This window comes from Microcebus murinus, chromosome 10 (genome assembly GCF_040939455.1).
Source record: "Microcebus murinus isolate Inina chromosome 10, M.murinus_Inina_mat1.0, whole genome shotgun sequence".
Taxonomy (NCBI): domain Eukaryota; kingdom Metazoa; phylum Chordata; class Mammalia; order Primates; family Cheirogaleidae; genus Microcebus; species Microcebus murinus.
The window spans coordinates 77196326-77215392 of NC_134113.1; the positions used below are offsets into that span (position 1 = coordinate 77196326).

The 19067-nt window shown below is 39.4% G+C and overlaps 1 protein-coding gene across 2 annotated transcripts in view; it reads left to right on the top strand.

Annotated features, from left to right (window-relative positions):
• TM7SF3 (transmembrane 7 superfamily member 3) overlaps window positions 1-19067 on the top strand; it is a 41539-nt gene that overhangs the window by 6925 nt on the left and 15547 nt on the right. For both annotated transcript variants that reach the window (XR_012921466.1, XM_076007548.1), the window contains exons 2-6: window positions 4087-4241; window positions 7090-7240; window positions 10401-10521; window positions 11644-11815; window positions 15958-16135. Coding sequence is in view for 1 of the 2 variants with exons in the window: in XM_076007548.1 (XP_075863663.1) it covers window positions 4087-4241; window positions 7090-7240; window positions 10401-10521; window positions 11644-11815; window positions 15958-16135 (777 nt within the window). In the remaining variant the exon portion in view is untranslated. The remainder of the gene's footprint in view (window positions 1-4086; window positions 4242-7089; window positions 7241-10400; window positions 10522-11643; window positions 11816-15957; window positions 16136-19067) is intronic.

A 19067-nucleotide genomic window follows, 5' to 3' on the forward strand; every position in this document is an offset into this window, starting at 1 on the left:
ATACTTCTTGAGGAGAAAGTCAGAAACGGAGACTGCAGCTTCGTTTTGTCCTGATTATCTATTGTCATGGGATGTTTGTTTTTCACTTCTGAATTTCTTAGACTAGAACAAGACTTCTTAGGTACAGTTTAACCATTTAAGATCAAAGGTCATCTGTTACACTGTCTCAGCAAAACTTCAAATGAGTTTATTGCCTGTCAAATGCTTTCTAGAATACTCTTCCACAAAACCAGAACTGTTTCTGAGTTCTTATTCATACTAGAATGGTAATAGCCTGTATGTTTATCAGTAAGAGATAGGTTGAATAATTGTGGTACATACACAGAGTAGAATACTGTATAGCTTTTTAAAATGGTAAAGCCATATGTTGATATAGAAAGATATCCAAGACCTATTAAATAGACTATATCAAACATTTATATCTCTTAATGTCTGTGTAGAAATATGCAAGTTGATTTCTGCCTAAGTCCCAAAAGATATATACCAAACTGTTAAGAGAGATGATTTCTGTGCAGTGTACTTGCTAGGTGAATTAACTTTCTCTACATTTTATACATTTTTAATAAAGATTATATTATCTAGAAAAACATTACTGTTTTAAGGGAAAACAAAACAAGTGACAGAAGTGTTGAGAGAGTGTGCCCATTTTGTCTAGGCCCTAGTGTGTGTCCTTATTTTATAAAAATTTAAAATGTAGAGTTGAAGTAGAACTTGTGCTTAGAGTGCCATCAAGGATGGAGGCTTTTTTCATATTTTGCAATTTCTTTCTGATAAGAACACCTCACAATTACTGTAGAAATGGGAAAAACAAGAAAATGCATAAAGAAAAGAAAAATCACTTAAAATATACTCCCAGGGATATCTGCTTTTAATACCCTACTTATTTTGTCACGTCATCAGTTGTTAAATAATGTATTTTAATTTCCATGGTTCTGTGTTTCCTTATAGCATAGAATTTCTAAAGCTTGGGTTCTGCAAGTATTTCTGGGTCATGATTCATCCTCACCCTGAGTGATAGGTTAAGGGAAAGTTAAGAAAAGTTTACCACCAAGACTTCCCTAGTTGACAACTTCAGTCTCTTCCAGGGCTTTTAAAGGTTCTTTGTACTATTTTGATTCAGGGCCATGTCGTGGGAGATAGACATAGGATTATCAAAACGTTTTCTGAAATATACCAAAAAGCAAACCTAAATGATAATTATAAAAGTCTTGAATAACCTTTATGAATTTGCTTGTACCGGTTTTGGTCACAGTGCCTAACAGCCATAGTGCCTATTTCATAAGTACTTCATAAATATTGGCCAAATAGGGAAAATGAGAAATGAAGGGAAAAACTACAAATGTAAACTAGAAAAGGCAGGATGGTAAATGAGCCGAGTGTTTTGGAGAGTTAAAGAATGGAAATCTGGGCCGGGCGCTGTGGCTCACGCCTGTAATCCTAGCTCTTGGGAGGCCGAGGCGGGCGGATTGCTCAAGGTCAGGAGTTCAAAACCAGCCTGAGCAAGAGCGAGACCCCGTCTCTACTATAAATAGAAAGAAATTAATTGGCCAACTGATATATATATAAAAAATTAGCCGGGCATGGTGGCGCATGCCTGTAGTCCCAGCTACCCGGGAGGCTGAGGCAGAAGGATCACTGGAGCCCAGGAGTTTGAGGTTGCTGTGAGCTAGGCTGACGCCACGGCACTCACTCTAGCCTGGGCAACAAAGCGAGACTCTGTCTCAAAAAAAAAAAAAAAAAAAAAAAAGAATGGAAATCTGATTGTTTCCTAGGAAAACAGACGGATACTGCTTACTTTGACAGACCAGAATGGGTGGGTATTTTTAAGAGTTGGGAGATGGGGGATAGATCAGACCAAAATTAAAGTGTAATATGTAAAACATTTTTAGTGTCATCTACTGAGATCCTTATAGTTTTATGTATAATTAGGTTTCCTAATAAAATAATCATGATAATGAGAAGGCCTGGAAAACCTAAAAAATGCTTTTCTTGTTTCCCTTTAAAAAAAAAAGCAACACAAACTCCCCACATTTTCCAAACTTCTCTGCCTAGATTCTATTAGCCACTCACTAATATTTATATTAATATCTCTGTTATGGCTGTTATCTCTGTTATGGTCCATATAAAATGTAAAATGTCTTTCTTATTACATAAATAGGAGGAAATATACCATCTTCGTTTGTCATTGTTATTATACAACTGTTAAAATTTTTCTCTGGAGTTTTAGAAATTAAATTGTAACCATAGATAACCTTTTGTTCTGTCATCAGTTGTTTCTTTTTTAAAAAAGAAACCATTAAGTGATGCAGGTTCTACAGCATTGAAGAGTTTGGGAAACATTTATAGAGATTAAGCATTATTCAGGTCTTAGCACTATTTGTGTGTTCTTGTGGCTTTCCTTCCACAAGTTAATTATTCTTGATATTTTTTTGTTCTGCTTGTTTTTAAATAGTCCAAATAGTGTATTTGTATTAAAAAAAAAGTGTTGAAAATTGACCTTCTTGGAAAATGGTACTTAAGAATGTGTTATTAGGGCCAGGCGTGGTGGCTCACACCTGTAATCCTAGCTCTCTGGGAGGCCGAGGCGGGCGGAGTGCTCGAGGTCAGGAGTTCTAAACCAGCCTGAGCAAGAGCGAGACCCCGTCTCTACTATAAATAGAAAGAAATTAATTGGCCAACTAATATATATATACAAAAAATTAGCCGGGCTTGGTGGCGAATGCCTGTAGTCCCAGCTACTTGGGAGGCTGAGGCAGGAGGATTGCTTGAGCCAGGAGTTTGAGGTTGCTGTGAGCTAGACTGATGCCATGGCACTCACTCTAGCCTGGGCAATAAAGTCAGACTCTGTCTCAAAAAAAAAAAAAAAAAAAAAAAAAGAATGTGTTATTAAGTTCTTTAGTGTCTAGTAAGTGTTTTTCTTTTACCACCCACTGACTCTAATTTCCTTCTGAAATAAAACATGATAGTTCCACAATGGGACTCAGGTGAATTATAATCTTTTCCTCATCAAATCCTTTTCATCTATATTAAATTTAAATCTTTTTTTTCTGTTTTTAGAATTGGACCCCTATGACTCCTTATGTGACACTTGGGAGCTCTTCTGTTTATGCAGAGATGTGCCGACTGTAGGGTGGGGGATGAGGGGAGGATGCAGGACCACACAGAAATAAGGACAACCTAATTTAATGGGTTATTGGATAATTAGATTGGCAAAAGAAAGAGCTGGTGTGCAGCTGGGAGAAAGACACATCACAGAGAACTGTGGACAGAGTGGGCGAGACATAGACGATGGAGGCAGGGAGACAGATGGGAAAGACTTGGATGAGGCATTGGAAACTACCCTTGTTATAACTGATCTTTTATCTGAACTGTGTTCTTGATCCTTAAACAAACAAAAAGTTCCCTTTGCAGGAATGCTTGTGGTTAACGATTATACATATAATGCCTGGTGTGGGCATTCAACAGACATATTTGCCAGTGGTGATGGCATCTCCCTCTGCAGGTTAGGAAATACTATTCCCATTTGACAGCTGAGGAAATTGAGGCTTAAGGGAATTAAGTAAGTTGGCAAAATCACACAGTTAGTACGCTCCGGGTTTAAATTGAGCCACCTGTGTCTCTACAGGCCGTGCTGACTTCAGAATTCACTAGATGGTACTATTCTTTAATGCTTAAAGGTCTTTAATAGCCTATTCATGATTGTTTGTAGCCCCATAGGGTTGTTTATCTTTAAATTCAGATACTGTTCCAAAGAGAATTGTTATTGCTGCTACCGGATGGGAAATTTTTCTGGGCTCAGGGAGCCCATCTTTAAATCAACACTTTAAGAATTGTTCACATCTTTTGAAATGGCTCTGTTCCATTTTAGTTCAAAGCTCCACCACTTACTAGCTTCATGACCCTGTGTGGGCCACTTCACCTTTTAAGCTTCATTGTCCTCAACAGGCAATATTGGCAATAATAATATTTACCTCAAGGAGTTTTTTTGAGGATTAAATTAGCATTCCATGTTTGTTTATGAATGTGATTTCTTCAAATTGATATTACAGGTATAAATGTTATAACCAAAATTTTCTCCCACTGCAGGTCTTCTTGAATTTTCTCTGGGGAAATTTAGATACTTGGAGCTCATCAAGTCCTTTCCAGAGGAAGCTATTTTGCATCATATTTCAAGTAATGTGACTTTTCTTATTTTTCAAATACACTCACAGTATCAGAACACAACAATTTCTTTTTATAAGGTAAGTACAAAGAATTATTCCAGTAAAAACCATTTCCATATTTTGGGGGTTTGTATTTGGAATAACCATTAGAATTTGATGTCTCTCAATGTTTACGATTTTACGTGTAAAAAATTTTAAAAAATCAAGATTGGGTCTTATCAAATTAGTGATTGAGACTGGCCAAGAAGTAAATTTCTCAGGCCTTTCTTGAGTGTGGCAGCCTCTTATTTAAAAAGGGAGTAATACAATGGAATACTATTCAGCTATAAAAAAGAATAAAATCCTGTCATTTGCAGCAACATGGATGGACCTGGAGGCTATTATGTTAAATGAAATAAGCCAAGCACAGAAAGATAAACATTGCATGTTCTTACTCATATGCAGGACCTAAAAAAAAGTAGATCTCATGAGAAGAGAGCGTAGACTGGTAGTTACCAGAGTCCAGGAAGGGGAGGGAAGGGAGGGAGGAAGGAAGAGGAAAAAAAAACATAAATGTGTTTACTACTACTGATGTGTACACTTACAGCAGGTAAAGATGGCAAACTATGTATATTTTAACTTAATACAAATTTCTTTTAAAAAGGGGGTGCTAGGCTTGATGGCTGACACCTGTAATCCCAGCACTTTGGGAGGTTGAGATGAGAGGGTCACTTGAGCCCAGACGTTTGAGACCAGCTTTAGCAACATAGCAAGACTTTATCTCTACAAAGAAATTAAAAAAAGAAAATTAGCCAGGTGCACTCTCCTGTAGTCCCCACTACTCGGGAGGCTGAGGCAGGAGGACTGCTTGAGCCTTGGACTTTAAGGTTGCAGTGAACTATGATGACACCACTGCACTCCAGTCTGGGCGACAGAGCAAAACCCTGTCTCAAAAAAAAAAAAAAAAAAAAAAGGCAGGGGAGGTGAAGGTCACCCTGTACCAAATGTCTCCTCTCTGCAGTTGTTTTCCACATAATTTCCTGCCTTTTCTTTTTCTTACTCTAGTGGGTTCTTAATGATTTGTACCTAAGAATATGTTTTAATGGGTTTCCATTGTGGTTTAGCTATTTAGTATTGAAGTTTACTAAGAACCTTATAGAATCAACTTTATTCTTTAGAGTCTATCATGCAAACAATAAAATTATAGCACTCAATTCATCCAGCCTGCCAAATGCTTTCTAGAATACTTTCTGGGCTATGTTTTCAGAAGTACATAAGGACCTTATTATAGATGTCATCACTAACCCCTTAACCAACCTCACCTTTGAGACATTTTTTAAATGCCCTGGATTAGCTTAAGCTATTAAGGATCTACCATTTTTTATGGTAACCTTTTATATGTCTATTTATATTTAGCCTATATAACCCCTTAGGGTAATAAATGAATTTCACCCTGTATGAAGTTGTACTTTTTTTTATTTGTCTTAAGCCTATCTTGTAATATTCTGGAATTTGGTAAACAAAGCTGTCTTTGTATTTTTTTATTCCTGCCTTCTTGCTTCTACCATGAAGGTTTTAAAATTGTGTGTGTGGGTGGAGTAGGGGAGGTAGTTAATAGAATAGAAATGGAAGAGTTCAGCTGAGGAAAACGAAAAAGGAATAAATTGTGTTAATTGTAAGAGACAACCATACATTGATTTTGCTGGAGTTTTTTGCAGCCAGAGCAGAAAGTAAAGCATGTTATATTTTATAACTTCCTTAGAAAGGAAGAAGCATGCCAGTTCCTCAGGGTAGGTCAAATTTTTTCTAGAACCCAGTTCAAGAGAAAACTTCCTATCAGGCTCTTAACATAGGAGACACAGTATAAAGGCACATAGATGATTTCCTTCTCTTTTTTAAAAAAAAAAAAATTAATTGACAAATAATAAGATCATTTCTTTCTTAATGACATTATAACAAAGACAACATTTGAAGGAAAAGAGAGATGATGGGGGAACGGCATTATTGAATGCCTACTATGTGCTAGGCAACTGTTCCCTCCCTCCCTCCCTCCCTCCCTCCCTCCCTCCCTCCCTCCCTCCCTCCCTCCCTTCCTCCCTCTCTCCCTCTCTCTGTTGCCCAGGCTAGAGTGCAGTGGTATCATTATAGCTCACAGCAACCTCAAACTCCTGGGCTTAGGAGATCCTCCTGCCCCAGCATCGCAAGTAGCTGGGACTATAGGTATGCACCACCATGCCCAGCTAATTTTTTCTATTTTTTTGTAGAGATGAGGTCTTGCTCTTGCTTATGCTGGTCTAGAACTCCTGAGCTCAAGTGATCCTCCTACTTCAGCCTCCCAGTGCTAGGATTACGGCGTGAGCCACCGCGCCCGACCTTTACATAATAAATCTTAATGCAGGTGAATTGAAATGCTTGGGAATTTCATTGTACATCTGCTATTCTTGATCAAAGATCATTTTTATAGACCAAATGTTTGTGTCCCCCATGCCCCCAAATTCATACATTGAAATCCCAACCCACAGTATAATGGTATTAGGAAGTGAAGCCTTTGGGAGGTGATTAGGTCATGAGGGCAGAGCCCTCATGTATGGGACTACTTCCTTTATGAAAGAGGCATCTCACCAGAACTTGACCATGCTGGGTCTCTGATCTCAGACTTCCAGCCTCCAGGACTGTAAGAAATGAATTTCTACTGTTTATAAACCACCTAACCTGCAGTACTTTGTTATAGCAGCCCAAACTGAGACAATCCTATGGTACTTTTTCCATGTGTACGTATGGCTATGTGAACATAGAGATGAAAGGAATTCTTTAATTATTTAAAGAAGTTATTTTTTTTTTCAGTTTTGCTGTGAGATTTGGACTAGGACATGCATATAGATCAGCTCTATAATTTGTTTATTTTGCCCAACTTCTTATCCATGATGACTTTTCTTCCTAATTACAGACTCTTCTTCCCAATGCCTCGGAAACAGGCACTAACAGAGGGCTGGTTTCCATTCTTAGACCAGAGCAGAGTATGTGCACTTGGTACTTGGAGACTCTAGATGCAGAGCCTGTTCAAAATGTGGCCATTCCACTCTCCTACTCAGAAAGAGGTAACCTTTCTGTCTTCCACTCCCTATTGCTCTCTGGAATATGGTATGTGTTTGTGAAAACTTAAGGAAAGTTATCTTATTTAGATCATTTGTTACAAGTTCAATTTATTTAATCAGAGATGTTTTTATAGCAAGGGAGCCAGAGAATTATAATGATGATTGAAAACTCAGATAGTGACTAGAAGAATAATTAATTCAAAAAACATCTAAGGAGCCCTTGGAGAAGCAGTAACAGTAAGACAAGACACGGTCCTTAACAGTTTAGTTAGTTATTCTAGGGAGAGGAAGCAGTATGTATCATGTCAGGAAGAAGAATGGAGTATTTGGAGAATGGCGCGTAGTGGGTTTGGGTGGAGCCAGAGTGTGTAGGGTGTTGCCTACAATTTGAGGCTTGTACTCTATTTTGAGGTGGGTTTTAAGGAGGCATAGAATTGAGTTTTGTTTGTTTGTTTTGGGACAGAGTCTCACTCTGTCACCCAGGCTAGAATGCGGTGGCATCATCATAGCTCACTATAACCTCAAACTCCTGGGCTCAAACGATCTTCCTGCTTCCACCTCCCATGTAGCTGGGACTACAGGCTTGTGCCAGCTCACCCTACTAATTTTTTCTATATACATTTTTTTAGTACAGGTGGGGTCTCGATCTTGTTCAGGCTGGTCTTAAATTCCTGAGCTCAAGCAATCCTCCCACCTCATCCTCCCAGAATGAGTGAGTGCTAGGGTTACAGATGTGAGCCACTGCACCCAGCAGTATAGAGTTTTTATGCAGGAATGATGTGGTCCATTTTATCTCTTGGAAAGGTAACTTTGGAAGTACTGGGGGGACTGGATTGGAGAGGGCACAGCAGAGTCAGGACTTAGCACACCTTTGAGGGCTCAAAGTGAGAAATGGGGATTTGATTAGAAGCCATGAGAGTGGGGCTGGAGAAGGAGGGACTGGGTGGAAGACAGAATTGATAAGACACAATGACCGTGAATTGTAAGGGGAAGCATAGGCTTCCTGTTTGGGCAGCTGGGAGACAGTGATACAGAATAGGAGTGGTGGGAACAGGGTTGTCGTAGTGCTGGGTGTTTTGGGGGGTGGGTTGGAATAGAAAGGGACTTCAGCTTGGGGCACAATGGATCTGAGATGCTTGTAGGAGGCAGTTTAAATAAGGCCCTGGAGTGGAGGGGTGAGCTTATGTACTCAGCTAAACAGCTGTTAATAAAAACTGAGGCAGTGAGTGAGTTTACCCAGGCATATGCTTAGAGATTTAGGAGAAAAAATAATAGCAAATACTTTCATAGTGCCTACCATGTGTCAGGCACGGTTTCCGGGGATACTAACTGGTAAGGAGCACGTGCAAGACTAAGGAGTAGACAGGTAGGAAGAGAGCCTGGAGGTTCTGCTATAAGGCGCGGAAATACTACACTGCAGAGAGGTCAAGAGAAGGGACTGAAAGTGTCCATGTGACAGAGCAATTAAGAGTTAGCAGTGGCCTTTAATAAGAGTCATTTTAATGGCACAGCAGGGATGAAAACTTGATTATAGTGAATGAGGAGTGAAGATGAGTAAAGGGAAGGAGAGGGAGCAATGGTTAGTGAAGGAAGTAGAATCTGGAAGATTTAGTGGAGTCCAGGAAGGAAAAGGTTATCTGTAACAAAAGGGTAATTACTTGATAGATAAACCATAGACTTCAGGCTTCCATCAAGGACCATATACAAAGAAAAATTATGGGTAGGGCGTGTTGGCTCACACCTGTAATCCTAGCACTCTCGGAGGCTGAAGTGGGTGGGTCACTGGAGCTCAGGAGTTTTGAGACCAGCCTGAGCAAGAGTGAGACCCTGTCTCTACCAAAAAAAGGAAGAAATTAGCTGGGCATGGTGGAGAAGGCCTGTGGTCCTAGCTACTCAGGAGGCTGAGGTGGGAGGATCACTTGAGCCCAGGAGTTTGAGGTTGCTGTGAGATAGGCTGACACCACCGAACTCTAGCCCAGGTGACAGGACAAGACTGTCAAAAAAAAAAGAACAAGGTGGGAGGGGGGAGGGGGGCGGGTATATACATACATAGTGAGTGAGATGTGCACCATCTGGGGGATGGTCATGATGGAGACTCAGACTTTTGGGGGGAGGGGGGGAAATGGGCATTTATTGAAACCTTAAAATCTGTACCCCCATAATATGCCAAAATAAAAAAAAATAATTAAAAAAAAAAAAAAAAAAAAAAGAACAGTGGAGCTTCAGCTGGCTTATATATCATTTGGTCTGGTGTGGTAAATATCTGTAAATGCAGAAAAAGGAGAGTATGAAGGAAGAGCACAGAATTTTGAGGAAGGTTCCACATAATATTAAAATATAGGCCGGGTGCGGTGGCTCACGCCTGTAATCCTAGCACTCTGGGAGGCCGAGGTGGGCGGATTGCTCGAGGTCAGGAGTTCGAAACCAGCCTGAGCAAGAGTGAGACCCCATCTCTACTATAAATAGAAAGAAATTAATTGGCCAACTAATATATGTACAAAAAATTAGCCGGGCATGGTGGCGTATGCCTGTAGTCCCAGCTACTTGGGAGGCTGAGGCAGCAGGATTGCTTGAGCCCAGGAGTTTGAGGTTGCTGTGAGCTAGGCTGATGCCACGGCACTCACTCTAGCCAGGGCAACAAAGCGAGACTCTGTCTCAAAAAAAAAAAAAAATATATATATATACATGCACACTGCATATCTCTGTTCCATATCTCCAGGGGAAGTCAGCTAATAGCTGATCTTTTTAACTCTACAGCAAGATTGACAAACTGTAGACCACAAGCCAAACCTAGCTTGCCACCTGTTTTTGTTCATACTGTGTTATTGAAACCCAGCTATGCTTGTTCCTGTACGTACTGTCTATGGCTGCTTTCCTGCCGCAAGGGCAGGGTAGGTAGTTGCCAACATCACCAGCCCAACAAAGTCTAAAATACTCACTGTTTGGTCCTTTACAAAAAGGTTTGCTGCTCCTGCTCCAGGGCCTCTAACCTCAGTTAACTTTACTCTCTCTAACCTTGGTTCATGGAAGAGTACAAAACTAGAAGCTGTGTGTTTATATTTAACTCCCATATGAGAAGTTCTTGTAAGAGTAGAGTTCTGTTTTTCTGAGTATGATTTGAATATTTCAGAATTCTTTGATAACTTCCCTATTTCTCATCCAGATCCTATCCCTGGAGGCTGTAATTTGGAGTTTGATTTAGATATTGATCCCAACATTTACTTGGAGTATAATTTCTTTGAAACGACTATCAAATTTGCCCCAGCAAACCTAGGCTATGCGAGGTATGTCTGTCTCCCATCTCTTAAAACTGCTTTTAGAACACACATGACTAACTATTGTGTAGATTCAGCCAACTCATTCAAATTCATACTTCTCTGTGGTAAAATGGAGTTGTTTATTTTTTTTGGAACTGGTGTAATTTAAACTTTGTTACTGATATTTGAGCTGTCATTTATGGTTAATGTCTTCCCCCTCCATTCTTGTGAATTCTTTTTATTTGAAGAGCCAGATGTGAGTCTATTATGAGCTTGGAAGTATATTCTGATTTTTATAAAGGATGTTAAATATAGAAAGCAATCTGTAGCCCTGAACCATCCTTGTATTTTTATAAGGGCTTCATTATTTTAATGAAACTCTGCCTCAGTTTCTGCTTTAATAGTAACAGTAGCTAACATTTGAGAAACATTTGAATGCTCCCTGGACATCATCCATAGTGTTGAGTGCTGAATGTTCTTTGTCATTAATCCTAACAGTTTTATGAAGAAGAGACAATTGCTCTTATATTGCAGAGAGATTCCCTAGGAGTTATTGAGGTTAAGTGACTTGCCTACATGCACACAGCCCAGCTGCCATGTTACTCTAGGCATCAGAGTCTGGTTATTTAACCACACTTGCCTCTATTGTAGATCTAAGTTCGTGCTGCTATAACAAAGTACCATAGACTGGGTGGTTTATAAACAATAGACATTTATTTCACATAGTCCTAGAGGCTGGAAGTCCAAGATCAGGGAGCTAACACAGTTGGGTTCTGGTGAGAGCTCTTCTAGATTGCAGACTGCTGCTTCTCATTGTATCCTCATGTGGCAGAAAGAGGGCTAGAGAGCTCTCCAGAATCCCTTTTATAAGGTTACTAATCCCATTCCTGAGGGCTCCATCCTCACGACCTAGTCACTTCCCAAAGGCTACCTCCTAAGACCATCACACTGGGGATTAGAATTTCAACATACAAATTTTGGGAGGGACACAAACATTCAGTCCTTAACTGTGTTCCTTTTCTTCAGAATACTAATTATTGTCTCTGCAAAAGGTAAACTGTTGTTGCAGAAGTTTGAAATTTGATTCCTTTTTATAGATGGGACTTGCACCACAAGAGATTGATGTTCGATTTTGTTGGTTGACTTTAGAGGCACAGATCCTCCGCTATGTGATGTTGGGACGGGACGGGACTCTAGGTGGAGGTTGCAGTATGATGTCTATCAGTATTTTCTGCCCGAGAATGACCTCACTGAAAAGATGTTGCTAAAGCATCTGCAGAGGATGGTCCAGGTGTCCCAGGTGAAGGCCAATGCTGTCAAGGTAAATCTGATTCTCATGGTTTGTGCATCTAGACCAGGCATCCTCAAACTACGGCCCAAGGGCCACATTTGGGCCCCCTAGCACATTTATCCGGCCCTCCAGGTGTTTTTGCCGTGGCTGCCTGTCCTGTTTAGCAGCCAACTCGTCCCGGTCCCACAGTGTGAACTCTCCGTCGGTCTGAGGGATTGTGAACTGGCCCCCTGTTTAAAAAGTTTGAGGGCCCCTGATCTAGACTGTGATGCCTTTGTAAAAGTTGACAAGAGGAGAAGCTACCATGAGCTTACTTCTTTCCTGTTTTCTTGATCTTTTTGCATAATCACTTTGCTTTTTGTTTTGTTACCATCTTGGGAGTCTTTGCTAGTGACATCCCAAAATGATGTTGGCCTCTTAGGAGATGCATGTAAATTATGTTAAGTTTTAATTGCAGCCACATCTGTGACCTGGTAATCTTGAGCTATGGATGAAAGTAGGTAGTAATTTTCTGTGTACTCCCATACTCTGTATGTACTGTCTATGGGAGTACATGGAAAATTAATAGATTAAAGCTTTTAATAGGTTCAAATAGATTAATAGATTAAATAGATTATCTAGATTAATAAAACTTTTGGCAAATACGAAGTTTATAGTGTTTTGAGAAAAAATAATGGGAAGCTGCTTAAGGATATTAATATAGGTATTAATATTTGAATCCAAACTCAAAGTCTCTAACTTGGAGCAAAAATTTTCTTTGAGCTTTCGAATCCCTGGAAACCCTTGCTACTCCAAGTGTGGACCATCAACCAGCAGCATTGGCATCACCTGGGAGTTTGTTAGAATTACAGCTTCTGAGGCTCCCCCCCAAAACTACTGAATTAGAATTTGCATTTTATAAGACCCTTTCAGCTGATTGTTATGCATATTAAAATTCAAGACTCACTGCTAGAGAGCATTTTTGTGGAGGGCAGGATTTTATCTTTATGTCTTGAAAAGTGCCTAATAGTAGCATAATATACCAGATCATCCTTCCATCTGATGGTTGATGGGTGGAGTTTTTCTGGACCACTCTGATTCTTCCCAGGAGATTGGTAGATTACCAGATTACCTAGAAAGAAGTGATTGAAGTGGGGCATATATGATTGGCCTAGGGGCATAGTCTGCTGCAGAGCAAGATCTCATTTTGTTACTGTGGCTCCTAATGTCATTGCCCCATTCTGAGCAGCCTGAATACAAGAAAACTCATTGTGCTTATTCACAAATTAAGAAGCCCTATTGGTAAAGTCTATCAGTTGCTTTATTAGATATGAAATTTTTAAGATCATTTTTATTCTCATAAAGACTATAACAACTTGTATAATATAGGCCCTTTTTAGGTTGGTTTTAAACTTTTTGTTAAAAGAATATTTTGTGTCAGAGTGCAAGGAAATCCTCAAAGACCAACGAGGGCATGTTAGAGAGATCCTGGAGCCTGTTCGAAGGTGCTCACACTGGCCAAATTTGGGACAATTCAAGCATCCAGAAAAAAGATGTATTGATTGTAAGCTTTGAATAAATAAAAGTGAAAACTTCCCAATTGCCACCCTTGGAAGAGATTCTTACAGCATATTATTCTGAAAATTGATGAAGGAATTTACCCTGCCCTTTTATTTTTAATTTAAATTTATTTATTTTTAATGGCCAGTTACTGAAGCCCTGTGTTTTTGTTTTTTTGTTTTTTTTGAGATGGTCTCACTCTGTTGCCCAGGTTGGAGTGCAGTGGCCTCATCATAGCTCACTACAATCCCAAACTCCTGGGCTGAAGCAATCCTCCTGCCTCAGCCTCCAGAGCAGCTGGGACTACAGGTGCATGCCACCATGCCTGGCTAGTTTTTAAGATTTTTTGTAGAGACCAGGTCTCGCTATGTTGCTCAGGCTGATCTCAAACTCCTGGCCTCAAGAGATTCTCCTACCCTAACCTTCCAAAGTGCTAGCATTATAGGCATGAGCCACCACGGCTGGCCTCAGCTCTGACTGTTTTTACAGGTGGGACTAATTTGTCCTCAGTTGGTGAGAGAAAGCTGTTTACAGAAGAATGCCAGTTAATATATGTAGGAGGAATAATAGAATTAGAAAATTACCATTTGTGACCCTCAATGAAATAATTTAAGCAAAGATCATCAGGTGAAAGGTTTGGGGGGACAGGATATTTCCAGGGTGCCTAAGTAGCACCCCTAAAATAAATTTTCATTGGAAAATGAAAACTTTTTAGGGTAGAGTGACCTTACAGTCTCCACCTTACCCTAGTGATCAAAGCTAGTTTCACTGGATAGTGGGTCAGCCTGCATTATTTGCTCGTGTGCAGTCTGACATCACCATCACCTGTGGAATATTCTGGCAAAAAATGTCTAACTTGAATTCAGTCCATTGGATTCCCTGTTTACAGGAAATATGGGAGATATTTAGTTAGACACCTTGAGTATAATTCAACAAATCTAGATTGTAGAATATTTGGTGGAATACATGGTACTCTGCAGTGTACTATGTTTAATATATTATGTGAGATAATCAACACATTATTATAAGATAGGCTTTGTATTAGATGATTTTACCCAACTGTAGGCCAACATAAGTGTTCTGAGTACATTTAAAGTAGGCTAGGCCAAGCTATGATGTCCGGTAGGTTAGGTGTATTCAATGCATTTTTTGACTTATGATGGGTTTATCCCTATGTATCCTATCGTTAAGGAGCATCTGTCTGTACTTGGTGCCTTGCTACTCAGAGTGTGATAGATGGACACATAGCATTGGCATCACCTGAGAGCTTGTTAGAAAAGCAGAATCGCAGGTACCACTGCTGACCTATGGGATCAGAATCTGCATTTTAACAAGATTCTCTCAGCAAATCACGGGCACGTAAAGTTTGAGAACATTGTGTTAGGACATGCACTATGAAGTATTGAGAAGTGAAATGTCATGATACCTAACTTACTTTAAAATGATTCAGCAGAAAAAAAAATAGAAAGGGAGAAGGAAGGAAGGATAAAAAAGCAAATATGGTATTAACAATTGTTGAGTTTAAGTGGCGGTATATAGTCTATTGTCTTATTCTTTCAACTTTTCTGTATGGTTTGAACTTTTCATGATAAAAGCTTGGGAGAGTAGGTAGTAATATTAACATTCTGTTTAACTCGACCAGTCCTTTGCCCAGAAAAGGACTTTTGATTTTTGTTGAGCAATATTTTTAAACAGTGGTAGTCTTCTAGGAGGCTCATAATTATTTACTTGAAACTCAAATGTTTAGTTTTCTTATTTATATAAATACGAACATATCTGTTTATTATGGTTATATAGGGCATTTGTTTCCTCTATTATGTAGTTTAAAAGGGAATTTTTGAAGTTAAGGGCTACTATGTAATACAACTTTATATAATGTTTTCTTATTTCAGAGCCTGTTAGACAAAAATGAGTGGGTTCTCTACATGAGATGTTAACAGACTTTGTCTACATCAGCTCTGTAGCTAGTAGTAAAAGCTAACATTTGTTGAACACTCACCCTGTGCCAGACATTGCACTTAGTACCAAGAAGAGAGTAGTGACAAGATAAACATGGTTCCTGCCCTTAGTTGTTTATAGTCTAGCAGATGAGAAAAAATTATTTTGCTTTGTCCTAACTAGCATTTACACATTATTTATATCATATTTTACTTAAACTATTAACATATAACACTACACAAAAACTTTGGAAGCATTTTGTGTAAGAGCTTGTTAATTATTAAAGCACATGCAAACCATGTAGGATGGTTTTTTTTTTTTATAATTAATTTAAATTTAATTTACCATTTCAATCTTTTTTTTTTTTGAGACAGAGTCTCGCTCTGTTGCCCGGGCTAGAGTGCGGTGGCGTCGGCCTAGCTCACAGCAACCTCAAACTCCTGGGCTAAAGCGATCCTTCTGCCTCAGCCTCCTGGGTAGCTGGGACTACAGGCATGCGCCACCATGCACGCCTAACTTTTTCTACATATTTTTAGTTGGCCTAGGATGGTCTTTTGATGGAGCTAAGTGGGTATATATTTTAAATAAGAAGTATAATTTAATATTACTCTTTAATAGTACATATAAGTGGGATATAGAATAGCTTTTTTAAAAAACAATTCTAAACACTAATTGCACATTATTTTTGGCTTCAGGTGGTAACCCTAACAGGTGATGATAAGACAAGTGTTTCCTTCTCCTCCCTCCCTGGACAAGGTGTCATTTATAATGTCATTGTTTCCGACCCATTTCTAAATACGTCCGCTGCTTATGTTCCTGCTCACACGTATGCTTGCAGCTTCGAGGCAGTGGAGGGGAACTGTGCTTCCCTTGGTGAGTATATGGATTTAAACTATTCTAACTCTTTCTTTGGCTTTGCAGGTCTATATCAACTAAAAGAGAACTTAAGGATATTAAAAATGCCTTTGTCTAGTTTTTATTTATTCATTTAACAAATGCCCTTTGAGCCCCTATGTTGTTGTTTCCATTCTCTGTTTTAGGCACTAGGATACAGCAGTGAACAAAACAGCCACAATACTTGCCCTCCTGGGGCTTATATTTTAGCAGAGGAGATGAGATAGACAAGATAAATATATAAAATATGTAGTACATGAGAAAGTGATGAGAACCAAGAAGAACAATAAAGCAGGAAAGAGAGATAACAAGTGGCAGTGAGAGGAAACTTTGAGATAGCAGGGCCAGGGAGGTCCGTCCGTGCTGTAAGGTGACATTTGAGTGAAGAGCCAACGCAAGGCAGGGAGCCACACATGAGCTGGGGGGAGGTGCCTGTCAGGCACGGGGAGCAGCCAGTGTGTCTTAATGTTTTAAAGGGAACATTTGCTGCTTTTTGAGAAAAGATGTGGGAAAGAGCAGAAACAGGGAGATTGGGTAGGATGCCACTGAAGTAATTCAGGTGATAGATGATGGTGCGCTTGGTAGAACCAGGCCAGTGAAGGTGTTGCAAGATCAGTGTGTGTGTGTGTGTATTTAACATTTTATTTTTAAATAGCTTCACAGAAAGTATGCAAAAATAATATAAAGAATTTCTGCATAATATTTATTTAGATATCCTGGAATGTTAGTTAACATATTATGCTGTTTGCTTTTCATTCTCTCTCTTTCTTTGTCTCTCCCCCTTGCTCTCCTCTCACTCTTCTTGTTTACAGGTGACCTTTGAACACCATGGGGATTATGGGGTGCCAACCCCCCCACAGATGAAAATCTGTGTATAGTTTTTGACTCCCTCCAAAACTTAACTACTAATAGCCTACGGTTGACCACTTAACCAATAGTATAAACAGTCTATTAACTCATATTTTGTATGTTATATGTATTATATACTGTATTCTTATAATAAAGTAAGCTAGAGAAAAGAAAATGTTATTAAGGAAATCATAAGGAAGAGAAAATATATTTTCTATTCATTAAGTGGAAGTGCATGATTATAAAGGTTTTTAGCTTTGCTGCATGATTATAAAGGTCTTCAGTTGAGTAGGAGGAGGAAGAGGAGGGTTGGTCTTGCTGTCTCCGGGGTGGCAGAGGCAGAGGCATGAGAGGCAGGCACACTCAGTGTGACTTATGTTGGAAAAAATCTGGGAATAAGTGGACCTGCAGAGTTCAAACCCATGTTGCTCAAGGGTCAATTGTATCTGTATACATATGTGTATATACACACATAATACTCTTTTTTTCTCTGAACCAATTGCGAGTAAGTTGCAGACATAAAAACCTTCTGTGTTTATTTCCTTACATAACCGTAATAAAATTATCAATATCACAAAGTTAACATTGATAGACTACGATTTTTAATCTATAGATGCTATCAAATTTCACTATTGTTCCACTAATGTCCTTTATAAGCAAAAAAAAAAAAAAGTTTTTTCCTGTTCAAGGTCCAATTCAGGATACTATGTTGCATTTAACTTTAATAATAAATCTCTCAGTCTCCTGTAATCTGGAACAATTTCTCGGTCTTTTTTCTTTTGTCTTTCAAGACCTTCACATTTTTGAGGAGTATGGGCTATGTATTTTTTTTTTTTTTAGAATGCTCTCAATTTGGGTTAGTTTGATATTTCCTCATAATTAAATTTAGATTATGCACTTTTGGCAAGGATACAAAAGAAGTGATGTGCCCTTCTCAGGAGACACTTGTTTGTTTGTCCTACTATTGGTGGTGATGCCCTTGCATACTTGGTTGGTGGTGTCTGCCAGAGTTCTCCACTGTAAAGTGACTGTTTTCCCCTTTAAGTTAAATATCTTTGGGGGAGATGCTTTGAGTATCAGTAAATATCCCATTCTCAAACTCTCACTTGCTATTTTTAGCATCCAGTGTTCATTGCCTAAAACATTTATTACTAGGTGGTTGCCAAATGGCATTTTTCTAATTTCATCATTCCTTCTATGTGTATCAGTTAGCTTTTTGCTATTAATACAAGGAAGAGTCCACCCCATTTATTGATTTATTTATATAGGCCTGGACCCAGAGATTCCTGTTTTTTTCTCTGGATTGTAATCCATTACTGTCATTTATTTTCATATTCAAATCATCCTAGATTTGGCCAGTGAGTGGCCAGATATATTTTGAAATAGGATGCACCGTTGGATTGGATGAGGGGTTTGAGAGAAAGAGGTATAAAGGACAACTTTGTAGTTTCTGGCCTGACCACCTGGAGAGAGAGAGCATCCGTGCACTGAGGTGGGAAAGCCTGTTGGAGGAGAAGGTTGGGAAGAGTTCAGTTTTGGACATGTTCAATTTTAGAGCTCTATTAAGCCTTCACAGGAGATGTTTAATTGACAGTTGGTTATATGTATAAGCCTGGATGGAATTCAAGGGAAAGGTCTGGGCTGGAGATGATCTTGGAAGTCATCAGATTAAATAAATGAGACTTAAGCCACAGACAGATGGTATCATTTATGGAGTATGTAGAAAGGGAGGAGGTCCAAGGACTGAGTCCCAGGTGCTCTAATGTCTAGCACTTAGGAGTTAGAGGAGTTAGGAGTTAGAAGGAGTTAGGAGTTAGAGGAGTTAGCCCCCCCCCCGCCCCCCACTAAGGGGGCTGAGAAGGAGCAGCTAGAGTGGTAAAAGCAAAGTGGTGTTTGTTTTTTCTTAAGCCAAGGGGAGAAAGTGTTTTGAGAGAGAGTGATCAGCAGTGTCACCTGTTGCTGATAGGTCAGCTAAGAAAAGAGACTGAAAAGGACCCTTGGATTAGCAGCATGGAGGCCACTGGTACCAGTGACAGCTGCTCCTGTGGAGTGGTAGGGCAAG